The sequence below is a fragment of the Somniosus microcephalus genome, unplaced genomic scaffold (assembly GCF_052327205.1).
Source record: "Somniosus microcephalus isolate GS21.2 unplaced genomic scaffold, FLI_Smic_1.0 unresolved_chr4, whole genome shotgun sequence".
In the NCBI taxonomy this organism is placed as follows: domain Eukaryota; kingdom Metazoa; phylum Chordata; class Chondrichthyes; order Squaliformes; family Somniosidae; genus Somniosus; species Somniosus microcephalus.
The window spans coordinates 50,195,421-50,208,432 of NW_028225182.1; the positions used below are offsets into that span (position 1 = coordinate 50,195,421).

The 13,012-nt window shown below is 51.3% G+C and overlaps 1 protein-coding gene across 2 annotated transcripts in view; it reads left to right on the forward strand.

The window, feature by feature from the left end:
• chrne (cholinergic receptor, nicotinic, epsilon) overlaps positions 1–12,519 on the forward strand; it is a 111,539-nt gene extending 99,020 nt beyond the window's left edge. For both annotated transcript variants that reach the window (XM_085977526.1, XM_085977527.1), the window contains exons 11-12: positions 4,450–4,577; positions 12,165–12,519. In XM_085977526.1, coding sequence (XP_085833652.1) covers positions 4,450–4,577; positions 12,165–12,329 — 293 coding nt within the window. In that variant the 3' untranslated portion in view covers positions 12,330–12,519. The remainder of the gene's footprint in view (positions 1–4,449; positions 4,578–12,164) is intronic.
• The last annotated feature ends 493 nt before the right edge of the window (positions 12,520–13,012 follow it).

The window sequence follows — 13,012 nt, forward strand, 5'->3', positions numbered from 1 at the left end:
TCAGAGGGGCAGTACTGAGGGAGCGCCGCACTGTCGGAGGGGCAGTACTGAGGGAGTGCCGCACTGTCGGAGGGGTAGTACTGAGGGAGCGCCGCACTGTTGGAGGGGCAGTGCTGAGGGAGTGCCGCACTGTTGGAGGGGCAGTACTGAGGGAGCGCCGCACTGTCGGAGGGGCAGTACTGAGGGAGTGCCGCACTGTCGGAGGGGCAGTACTGAGGGAGTGCCGCACTGTCGGAGAGGCAGTACTGAGGGAGCGCCGGACTGTCGGAGGGGCAGTACTGAGGGAGCGTCGCACTGTCCGAGGGGCAGTACTGAGGGAGTGCTGCACTGTCGGAGGGGCAGTACTGAGGGAGCGCTGGGGCGATGTCGGAGGAGTGGTTTATAACTGGCGAAAGCGAGTGAAAATTTCAGCCATCGCTTCTGGCCCTGTATTTTGTGTGTGGGTGAGTGTGTGTGTGTAAGTGTGAGTGACGAGTGTGTGAGAGAGTGAGAGCATGAGTGCGAGTGAGAGCTAGAGTGTGTATGTGTCTGTGAGAGAGCAAGAGCGAGAGTGTGAGCGAGAGTGCGAGTGCGTTTGTGAGAGTGCGAGAGCGTGTTTGTCTGTGAGAGCGAATGTATGTGTCTGTGAGAGCGAGAGTGCGATTGTGTGTGTGTCTGTGAGAGCGAGTGTGTGTGTGTGTCTGTGAGAGAGCGAGATCGCGAGTGTGTGTGTGTCTGTGAGAGAGTGAGTGTGTGTGTGTGTCTGTGAGAGAGCGAGAGCGCGAGTGTGTGTGTCTGTGAGTGAGCGAGAGTGCGAGTGTGTCTGAGAGAGTGCGAGTGTGTGTGTCTGTGAGTGAGCGAGAGTACGAGTGTGTGTGTGTGTGAGAGCGAGTGTGTGTGTCAGTGAGTGAGCGAGAGTGCGAGTGTGTGTGTGTCTGTGAGTGAGCGAGAGTGCGTGAGAGAGCGAGTGTGTATGTGTCTGTGAGAGAGCGAGTGTGTGTGTCAGTGAGTGAGCGAGAGTGCGAATGTGTGTGTCTGTGAGAGAGAGAGTGTGTGTGTCTGTGAGAGAGCGAGTGTGTGTGTCAGTGAGTGAGCGAGAGTGCGAATGTGTGTGTCTGTGAGAGAGAGAGTGTGTGTGTCTGTGAGAGAGCGAGTGTGTGTGTCAGTGAGTGAGCGAGTGCGAATGTGTGTGTCTGTGAGAGAGCGAGTGTGTGTGTCAGTGAGTGAGCGAGAGTGCGAGTGTGTGTGTCAGTGAGTGAGCGAGAGTGAGAGTGTGTGTGTCTGTGAGTGAGCGAGAGTGCGAGTGTGTGTGTCAGTGAGTGAGCGAGAGTGCGAGTGTGTGTGTCTGTGAGAGAGCGAGTGTGTGTGTCAGTGAGAGAGCGAGTGTGTGTCAGTGAGAGAGCGAGTGTGTGTGTCAGTGAGTGAGCGAGAGTCCGAGTGTGTGTGTCTGTGAGGGAGCGAGTGTGTGTGTCAGTGAGTGAGCGAGAGTGCGAGTGTGTGTGTCAGTGAGTGAGCGAGTGTGTGTGTCAGTGAGTGAGCGAGAGTGCGAGTGTGTGCGTCTGTGAGAGAGCGAGTGTGTGTGTCAGTGAGTGAGCGAGTGTGTGTGTCAGTGAGTGAGCAAGTGTGTGTGTCAGTGAGTGAGCGAGAGTGCGAGTGTGTGTGTCTGTGAGAGCGAGTGTGTGTGTCAGTGAGTGAGCGAGAGTGCGAGTGTGTGTGTCTGTGAGAGAGCGAGTGTGTGTGTCAGCGAGTGAGCGAGAGTGCGAGTGTGTGTGTCTGTGAGAGCGAGTGTGTGTGTCAGTGAGTGAGCGAGAGTGCGAGTGTGTGTGTCTGTGAGAGAGCGAGAGTGCGAGTGTGTGTGTCTGTGAGAGAGCGAGTGTGTGTGTCTGTGAGAGAGCGAGAGTGTGTGTCTGTGAGAGAGCGAGAGTGTGTGTCAGTGAGTGAGCGAGTGTGTGTGTCAGTGAGTGAGCGAGTGTGTGTGTCAGTGAGTGAGCGAGAGTCCGAGTGTGTGTGTCAGTGAGTGAGCGAGAGTGCGAGTGTGTGTGTGTGAGAGCGAGTGTGTGTGTCAGTGAGTGAGCGAGAGTGCGAGTGTGTGTGTGTGAGAGAGCGAGTGTGTGTGTCAGTGAGTGAGCGAGAGTGCGAGTGTGTGTGTGTGAGAGAGCGAGTGTGTGTGTCAGTGAGTGAGCGAGTGTGCGAATGTCAGTGTGTGTGAGAGAGCGAGTGTGTGTGTCAGTGAGTGAGCGAGAGTGCGAATGTGTGTGTCTGTGAGAGAGCGAGTGTGTGTGTCAGTGAGAGAGCGAGTGCGAATATGCGTGTGTCTGTGAGAGAGCGAGAGTGCGAATATGCGTGTGTCAGTGAGTGAGCGAGAGTGCGAGTGTGTGTGTCTGTGAGAGAGCGAGAGTGCAAATGTGTGTATCTGTGAGAGAGCGAGTGTGTGTGTCAGTGAGTGAGCGAGAGTGTGTGTCTGTGAGAGAGCGAGAGTGTGTGTCAGTGAGTGAGCGAGAGTCCGAGTGTGTGTGTCAGTGAGTGAGCGAGAGTGCGAGTGTGTGTGTGTGAGAGAGCGAGTGTGTGTGTCAGTGAGTGAGCGAGAGTGCGAGTGTGTGTGAGAGAGCGAGTGTGTGTGTCAGTGAGTGAGCGAGAGTGCGAGTGTGTGTGTGTGAGAGAGCGAGTGTGTGTGTCAGTGAGTGAGCGAGTGTGCGAATGTGTGTGTGTGTGTGAGAGAGCGAGTGTGTGTGTCAGTGAGTGAGCGAGAGTGCGAATGTGTGTGTCTGTGAGAGAGCGAGTGTGTGTCAGTGAGAGAGCGAGAGTGCGAATATGCGTGTGTCTGTGAGAGAGCGAGAGTGCGAATATGCGTGTGTCAGTGAGTGAGCGAGAGTGCGAGTGTGTGTGTCTGTGAGAGAGCGAGAGTGCAAATGTGTGTATCTGTGAGAGAGCGAGTGTGTGTGTCAGTGAGTGAGCGAGAGTGCGAATGTGTGTGTCTGTGAGAAAGCGTGTGTGTCAGTGAGTGAGTGAGAGTGCGAATGTGTGTGTCTGTGAGAGAGCGAGTGTGTCAGTGAGTGAGCGAGAGTCCGAGTGTGTGTGTCAGTGAGTGAGCGAGAGTGCGAATGTGTGTGTCTGTGAGAGAGCGAGTGTGTGTGTCAGTGAGAGAGCGAGTGTGTGTGTCAGTGAGTGAGCGAGAGTCCGAGTGTGTGTGTCAGTGAGTGAGCGAGAGTGCGAGTGTGTGTGTGTGAGAGAGAGCGAGTGTGTGTGTCAGTGAGAGAGCGAGAGTGCGAATGTGTGTCTGTGAGAGAGCGAGTGTGTGTGTCAGTGAGAGAGCGAGAGTGCGAATATGCGTGTGTCTGTGAGAGAGCGAGAGTGCGAATATGCGTGTGTCAGTGAGTGAGCGAGAGTGCGAGTGTGTGTGTCTGTGAGAGCGAGAGTGCAAATGTGTGTATCTGTGAGAGAGCGAGTGTGTGTGTCAGTGAGTGAGCGAGAGTGCGAGTGTGTGTGTGTGAGAGAGAGCGAGTGTGTGTGTCAGTGAGAGAGCGAGAGTGCGAATGTGTGTGTCTGTGAGAGAGCGAGTGTGTGTGTCAGTGAGAGAGCGAGAGTGCGAATATGCGTGTGTCTGTGAGAGCGAGAGTGCGAATATGCGTGTGTCAGTGAGTGAGCGAGAGTGCGAGTGTGTGTGTCTGTGAGAGCGAGAGTGCAAATGTGTGTATCTGTGAGAGAGCGAGTGTGTGTGTCAGTGAGTGAGCGAGAGTGCGAATGTGTGTGTCTGTGAGAGAGCGAGTGTGTGTGTCAGTGAGAGAGCGAGAGTGCGAATATGCGTGTGTCTGTGAGAGAGCGAGAGTGCGAATATGCGTGTGTCAGTGAGTGAGCGAGAGTGCGAGTGTGTGTGTCTGTGAGAGAGCGAGAGTGCGAATATGCGTGTGTCTGTGAGAGAGCGTGTGTGTCAGTGAGTGAGCGAGAGTGCGAATGTGTGTGTCTGTGAGAGCGAGTGTGTGTGTCAGTGAGAGAGCGAGAGTGCGAATATGCGTGTGTCTGTGAGAGAGCGCGAATGTTTACTCATCAGGTGCGGATGATATCTGGCTCGAATATTATGTCCTTTCCTCCTCCCACAATGTTGAACAGCTCAAGTCACTGTGCAGCTACTCCAGCCATGGAGGAACAGCCTGCTGAGCCTCGCAGTCTAGATTCTCGGTTGTAGAGTGGCCACTAGGCCAGGTCATTGGCCCAGAATGTGCTGCAGCGGGCCATCCAGCGGCCTGCCCCGTTAGTTAGACTTTTTCCCTCACCCTTCAGCTCGAAAATATTTTGCAGCACAAATTGCTGGAAGTGTGAATTGATAATTCCCCGCAGTACTCTGGACCATTGTCACCCGTGCAGCACCAGCGGGGGGAGGAGGGAAGAATAAGCAGGGGGGGGAATGTGATTTTGACTCTGTCATTTTGGAATAAATAATGAAGCTTGTATTTCTGAATTACTCGGGCACAGACATTGATATTGGAACTACGGTGGATCTCTACAAAAGCCTGGCTCACTTCGCCCCAGAGATAAAAGCCTGCGTTGATGCCTGCAACTTCATCACCAAAAGCACTAAAGAACAGAATGACATTGGCTCAGTGAGTATGGAAATGGGTTACAAGACTGGAATCGTGGGTACAAGGCCCACTCCAGAGACCTGAGCACAAAAATCTAGACTGACGCTCCCTCAGTGCCGTCTTTCAGATGAGACGTTAAAACCAAGGCCCCGCCTGCTCCCTGGAATTCCCTCCCTAAACCTCTCCGCCTCTGTCTCCTCCTTTAAGACGCTCCTTAAAACCGACCTCTTTGACCCAGCTTTTGGTCACCTGTCCTAATATCTCCTTACATGGCTCGGTGTCAAATTGTCTCTGATAATCGCTCCTGTGAAGCGCCTTGGGATGTTTTACTACATTAAAGGTGCTATATAAATGCAAAATTGTTGATGCTCTTGTAATTCAATACTGTGTGTCAGCTGTGGCTCAGTGGGCAGCACTCTCGCCTCCGAGTCAGAAGGTCGTGGGTTCAAGTCCCACTCCAGAGACTCGAGCACAAAAATTCAGGCTGACACTCTAGTGCAGTGCTGAGGGAGCGCCGCACTGTCGGAGGGGCAGTACTGAGGGAGCGCCGCACTGTCGGAGGGGCAGTACTGAGGGAGCGCCGCACTGTCGGAGGGGCTGTACTGAGAGAGCGCCGCACTGTCGGAGGGGCAGTACTGAGGGAGTGCCGCACTGTCGGAGGGGCAGTACTGAGGGCACGCCGCACTGTCGGAGGGGCAGTACTGAGGGAGTGCCTCACTGTCGGAGGGGCAGTACTGAGGGAGCGCCTCACTGTCGGAGGGGCAGTACTGAGGGAGCGCCGCACTGTCGGAGGGGCAGTACTGAGGGAGCGCCGCACTGTCGGAGGGGCAGTACTGAGGGAGCGCCGCACTGTCGGAGGGTCAGTACTGAGGGAGCGCCGCACTGTCGGAAGGGCAGTACTGAGGGAGCGCCGCACTGTCGGAGGGGCAGTACTGAGGGAGCGCCGCACTGTCGGAGGGGCAGTACTGAGGGAGCGCCGCACTGTCGGAGGGGCAGTACTGAGGGAGTGCCGCACTGTCGGAGGGGCAGTACTGAGGGCACGCCGCACTGTCGGAGGGGCAGTACTGAGGGAGCGCCGCACTGTCGGAGGGGCAGTACTGAGGGAGTGCCTCACTGTCGGAGGGGCAGTACTGAGGGAGCGCTGCACTGTCGGAGGGGCAGTACTGAGGGAGCGCCGCACTGTCGGAGGGGCAGTACTGAGGGAGCGCTGCACTGTCGGAGGGGCAGTACTGAGGGAGCGCCGCACTGTCAGAGGGTCAGTACTGAGGGAGCGCCGCACTGTCGGAGGGGCAGTACTGAGGGAGCGCCGCACTGTCGGAGGGGCAGTACTGAGGGAGCGCTGCACTGTCGGAGGGGCAGTACTGAGGGAGCGCCGCACTGTCGGAGGGGCAGTACTGAGGGAGCGCCGCACTGTCGGAGGGGCAGTACTGAGGGAGCGCTGCACTGTCGGAGGGGCAGTACTGAGGGAGCGCCGCACTGTCGGAGGGGCAGTACTGAGGGCACGCCGCACTGTCGGAGGGTCAGTACTGAGGGAACGCCGCACTGTCGGAGGGGCAGTACTGAGGGATCGCCGCACTGTCGGAGGGGCAGTACTGAGGGAGCGCCGCACTGTCGGAGGGGCAGTACTGAGGGAGCGCCGCACTGTCGGAGGGGCAGTACTGAGGGAGCGCCGCGCGGTCGGAGGGGCAGTACTGAGGGAGCGCTGCACTGTCAGAGGTGCTGTCTTTCGGATGAGACGTTAAACCGAGGCCCCGTCTGCCCTCTCATGGTGGATGTAAAAGGTCCCACGGCCACTATTTCGAAGAAGAGCAGGGGGAGTTATTCCCGGTGTCCTGGGGCCAATATTTATCCCTCAATCAACATCACTAAAGCAGATTATCTGGTCATTATCACATTGCTATTTGTGGGAGCATGCTGTGCGCAAATTGGCTGCCGTGTTTCCTATATTATAACAGTGACCACACTTCAAAAAAAGTATTTCATTGGCTGTGAACTGCTTTGGGCCGTGAAAGGCGCTATATGAATGCAAGTCTTTCTTTTTCTTTTGATGTGAATTTTGACGTAGGTACGAGGGGCGAATTGGCTACGGTAGATTGAGAAAATACATTAAAAAGTATGATGTTGGCAAGCAATGACTAGCATTTAAAGAATTAATACATAATTTACGACAAATATAAATTCCTTTAAGGCACAAAAACCCCACAGGAAAAGTGGTCCAACCGTGGCTAACGAGAAGTTAAAGATAGTATTAGATCAAAGGAAGAGGCTTATAATGTTGCCAAAAAGAGCAGTAAGCCTGAGGATTGGGAGGATTTTAGAATTCAGCAAAGGAGGACCAAGAAATTGATAAAGAAAGGGAAAATAGAATATATGAGAGTAAACTAGCGAGAGACATAAAAACAGACTGTCAAAGCTTCTATAGGTATGTAAAAAGGAAAAGATTAGCGAAAGTAAATGTGGGTCCCTTACAGGCTGAGACAGGAGAAATTATAATGGGGAATAAGGAAATGGCACAGAAATTAAACAAATACTTTGGCCTCGATTTTCTGCCAGCCGTCGGGCGGGTTTTCAGGCGGGCGGGGGCCAAAAATCGCCTGATTCCCCGCCTGACTTTCGGACCGCCGTTTCTCTGCGACCCGAATCAGTTCCGCCCGCCGCTGGCGGGATTGGCCGTCGGGACCCTAATCAGCAATTATTGGCATGTTTAATGCCATTTTAAGGGGCCCTTGCTATTTTCAAGGGTTCCCCACGCTAAACACGCCTGCGGGGAACCCCGCTGATGAAACCTGGCGTGAAGCATCCCGGCTTGCTTGCTCTCAGCTGCAGGTCATTCGAGAAAGCTGAGATTTAAATGGAGAGCATTTGTATGTTGAAGGACCTTGTTGTTGCAGGCTTGGGGCTACTTGTTCATGGCTTAGACACAGCTGTGGAAGGTTGGAGCCTCACACACTTCTCCAATGTGAGCTCCTGGGAAGCCCCTCTCACCACCCTCACTCAGCGCTTCCTCAGCGGAGGCATCTACCAGAAGCATGGGACGCCTTTTTCTCCTTCTCTTCTTGTCGTTAGAGGATCTCCAGCAGCAGAGGCAGCAGCAGCAGAACCAGGAACAGCAGGATCAGCAACAGGAGCACCAGGCTGCTGCTCACTCACCTGAAGCTGCACAGGCCAGAAGGGGCCAATGCTTGGAAGTGGCTTGAGAGCACCTTGCTGCGCATTAGGGGGCCATGGGGACCTGGTTCTGCACTGGCAGTCCTACTCAGGACTTCCATGAAGGTCTGGTTTCTCTGTGCAATAGATGGCCATCGCTCCTCAAGAGATGTCATTCTCTTATGAGCACTCACCATGTTTTCCATACCCTGGCGACTTATCTCCTCCATGGAGGTAGCCTACCTTTCCATGGTGATGCATTCATGCGCCAATGACTCCACAAAGGCTCTGCTCATGGTCGCTTTGGACTCCTCCATTCGCTCCACACTTGCAGCGACCCTGGAGACAAAACCTGCCAGAGACTCCTGCATCTGTGCATGGAGATCCATCACCTCTTCTCTTGCGGATGGACCCAGAGGCAGAGGGTCAACATGCAGCGCAGCTGAGCTGAGCTGGCAGAGTCCTGCGCCCTCAGACGAGGACTCTCCACTGCTGTCCCTGTCTCCAGAATCTGCTGAGGCTCACTTGTGAGCTGTGAAACACCAGGTGACAGCACTACTCTATGTCCCAAAGGTCCCCCCGAGGTGTGAGTGTCTGCGCTGGTGCTGGGTGCGCTTACTTCTGCTGACGCTGCACCCTCAGAGGTTGGAGCTTCCTCTGAGGAGTCTGGCTGCACAGCCTCTTCCTCCTCCACAGTGAGGACAGGGGCTCTGGATGGTACTGTGGGGGAGTAAAGATAGGAGTTAGAGATGTAATTCCAAGGTTCTTCTGGTGACTCCCAGCGAGTTGGCATCTGCTGACACCTGCATCCATGCAACATTGGTCTCAGTGGGAGGCCTCTTCCTCCCTGACCTAGGGAAGAGGACCTCCCTGTGGGCCCTAACCCCATCCAATAATGCCTGCAGTGAAGCTTCGTCGAATTTGGAGACAGCTCGGGGTCTGGCACTGGCCACAGCTGCTGCAGGCTCCTCTGCCATCCTGTATGGTTCATTTGGAAGCCTTCAGAGGATGCAGTGCTTGCTGTGGACCTTGAAAGCACCACGAATGATGACATCATACTGTGGGGCTTTCTGACTGGAAATGGACAATTAGCAAGGCTGCCCACACGCTGGAACTTAATTGGCCACTTGAAGGAAAATTGCGTGCAGCTGGCTGACCCTTTTTTTTTGGGTCGGAACCCCACATTCGGGGAACCCGCCCATTTCCCGCACGATCCACAAAATCGGGCCCTTTGTGTCTGTCTTCACGGAAGAAGACGCCAAAAGCTTCCCGGAAATAGTGGGGAACCGAGGGTCTAGCGAGAATGAGGAACTGAAAGAAATTAGTATTGGTGAAAATATAGTACTGGAGAAATTATGGGACTGAAAGCTGATAAATCCCCAGGCCTACATCTTAGGGTTTTGAAAATAGTGGCTATAGAGATATTGGATGCATTGGTTGTCATCTTCCAAAATTCCAGAGTCTAGAATGATTCCCGCAGATTGGAAGGTAGCAAATGTAACCCCACTATTTAAGAAAGGAGGGAGAGAGAAAACGGGGAACTACAGACCAGTTAGCCTGACATCAGTCGTAGGGAAAATGCTAGAATCTATTATTAAGGATGTGGTAACAGGGCACTTAGAAAATAATAATAGGATTGGGCAGAGTCAGCACGGATTTATGAAAGGGAAATCATGTTTGACAAATCTGTTAGAATTTTTTGATGTTGTAACTAGCAGAATAGATAAGGGGAAGCCAGTGGATGTGGTGTATTTGGATTTTCAGAAGGCATTTGATAAGGTGCCACACAAGAGATTATTAAACAAAATTCAGGCTCAGGGGATTGGGGGTAATACGGTGGCATAGTGGTTAGCACTGTTGCCTCACAGCGCCAGGGACCCGGGTTCGAATCCGGCCTCGGGTGACTGTCTGTGTGGAGTTTGCACATTCTCCCCGTGTTTGCGTGGGTTTCCTCCGGGTGCTCCGGTTTCCTCCCACAGTCCAAAGATGTGCGGGTTAGGTTGATTGGCTATGATAAATTGACCCTTAGTGTTAGGGGGATTAAATACGTGGGGTTACGGGGATAGGGTGGGATATGTGTCGGTGCAGGCTCGATGGGCCGAAATGGCCTCTATCTGCACTGTGGGGTTTCTGTGATTCTGTGAATATACTAGCATGGATTGAGGATTGGTTAACGGACAGAAAACAGAGAGTAGGAATAAACGGGTCATTTTCGGGTTGGCGGGCTGTAACTAGTGGGGTACCGCGAGGATCAGTGCTTGGGCCTCAGCTATTCACAATCTGTATCAATGATTTGGATGAGGGGACCAAATGTAATATGTATGAAATTTCTCATCTTAGTCCTAAATAGCTGACCCCTAACTCTGAGACTGTTACCCCTGGTTCTAGACTCCCTGCATCTACCCTGTCAAGCCCTGTAAGAATTTAAGAAATGTAATGCTGATAATACAAAGCTAGGTGGGAATGTAAGTTGTGAGGAGGATGCAAGGAGGCTTCAAGGGGGATATAGACAGGCTAAGTTGGGCAAGAACATGGCAAATGGAATATAATGTGGGGAAATGTGAAGTTATCCACTTTGGTAAGAAAAATAGAAAAGCAGAGTATTTTTTAAATGGTGAGAGATTGGGAAATGTTGGTGTTCAGAGGGACCTGGGTGTCCTTGTACACGAATCACTGAAAGTTAACCTGCAGGTACAGCAAGCAATTAGGAAAGTAAATGGTATGTTGACCTTCATTTCAAGAAGATTTGAGTATAAGAGTAAAGATGACTTACTGCAATTATATAGGGCCCTGGTGAGACCACACCTGGAGTATTGTGTACAGTTTTGGTCTCCTTACCTAAGGAAGGATATACTTGCCATAGAGGGAGTGCAGCGAAGGTTCACCAGACTGGTTCCTGGGATGGGGGGATTGTCCTATGAGGAGAGATTGAGTAGACTAGGCCGATATTCTCTAGAGTTTCAAAGAATGAGAGGTGATCTCATTGAAACATACAAAATTCTTACAGGGCTTGACAGGGTAGATGCAGGGAGGATGTTTCCCCTGGCTGGGGAGTCTAGAACCAGGGGTCACAGTCCCAGAATAAGGGGTTGGCCATTTAGGACTGAGATGAGGAGAAATTTCTTCACTCAGAGGGTGGTGAATCTTTGGAATTCTCTGCCCCAGAGGGCTGTGGAGGCTCAGTCGTTGAGTATATTCAAGACAGAGATCGATAGATTTTTGGATATTAAGGGAATCAAGGGATACGGGGATAGTGCAGGAAAGTGGAGATGAGGTTGAAGATCAGCCACGATCTTATTGAATGGCGGAGCAGGCTCGAGGGGCCAAATGGCCGACTCCTGCTATTTCTTATGTTCCACATAACAGTTTGATGTCTCAAGTGTAGTTTGATCTCGAAATCTATACACACTCGCAGATCTACATTGCTGACAGTAAGTGAGAATAGGCTGTCTCATAGGGACAAAAAAAACCCTGCATTTATATAGCGCCTTTCTCAACCTCAGGATGTCCCAAAGTGCTTCACAACCAATGACATGCTTTTGAAGTCTAGTCACTGTTGTGATGTAGATGGACAGGAACATTATACTATGTAATGTAGCATGCTGCTGCTAAAGTGTCTAAGGCTACAAAGCCTAAGTGATGTTAAGTAAGCACTGGGTGAATTCACAAGCAGGTGCTGCAGACTCTGTGGAATCAGTGTTGGCATATGGAACTCGGTTAATTCAGCTTCTGAAAGGTGGATATTTTCAGAATAGAATGTTTAGATGCAAAATATTATGTTAGGATAAGAAAGTCTAGAGACTAGAAGGTTTATGCTTACCACAGCAAGGCTACGATGTTTTTACGTGCTTCTAACGTTGTTGATGTATGTTGAAGAAAATTTAGACTTGTGTCTCTGGACTATGCAGTAGCCAGAGACTACCGTAGTAGACAATGCCAGCTCCAGTTTGATAAGAAAACAGTGTGTAAATGTAAGCTTTTTCCTCTGTTCAAGCAGCACGAAAGGACCCATGCCTAGGTTCGCGTGATCTATCTGTGACTATACGCCGCTTGTTAATTGCTTTCTATGCTGAAGTTAAAGAATAAAATGATTAATAACCAGAAGACTGAACTCGTTAATACTCAAGTGAACAAACAGAAGTTTGTTTAAGACAACCATCAGTATTTTCAGTTACTGGAGAGTTTATCTATAGATTCTGAATGAGTATATTTGTTTATACCCTTCCACCTCCCCCTGCTTAAAGCATGACAGCAATTTGCAACAGACACTACTTGATGTCTGAAGTGTGAGGGACATCTTAAGTGTAACCGACAAGAAATGTGTGCATATGTATACTTTTCATATAACTAGATCGATATATTAGTGTTTAGTGGGTGCGCATAAACAGCTGAGTCCAGCTGAAGTGAAACCCCCAGCCCTGCTGAATTGACGATCACACCATTTTTGTTCTATTCTTTCAGGAAAACGAAAACTGGATTCTGGTCGGAAAAGTTATCGACAAGGCCTGTTTCTGGATCGCACTTCTCCTCTTCACTATTGGCACTCTGGCAATCTTCCTCACAGGGCACTTCAACCAAGCGCCAGAATTCCCCTTCGCAGGAGACCCCGGGAAATATGCACCATAATAACACGCAGCGCGCTTTGAACTCATTTCCTTCCTAATTCTAATTGGGAGCCTGAAACATTTTTGATCTCTTTCTGTTTAATTTTGGATCCTTTAAAATAACTATTATTACTCCTACATCTGTTCACCAGCAGTAAGCCCCAAGGCATCTCCTGGAATGGGTATCAGAGAGATTTCCCCCCCACCCGCCCTTCCTCCACGTAATACTTTTGCCGATCTTGTTCTCTCCCTCAGGGTAGGGGCAGCAATGTGTCTGAACTGTGTAACTCAGTGGCTTTGGGGGGAATCTGCACAGCGCTCCTTGAGCACCTGAAACATTTTGCACCACCCTTTAAAAAGGAGAACATTTTTCACCCTCAGCCCACCTTTAAAAAAAAAATCAACGATTAATTATTTTTCATTCGCCTGCTGGTGGTGAGCACTTTAATTCTGCATTAGCCGCGGGTCAGTAAGCAGACACCAGGCACTTGCCATCCTGTTGCCAAATCAAGTTTATTTGTTCATCCATTAACTCAGGACCCTTGCAGCCGGCCCACACTGCAAGTGCTGTCACTAGGCACAGTTAGTTAAAGTGTACCGGTACCAATAAGATCAATATCTTACTTTCAGACAATGTGTTTCAATGTTGTGCGATTTGCAAACGTTATTTCCCATCGAAGAAACATAAGAAATAGATTTGAATAA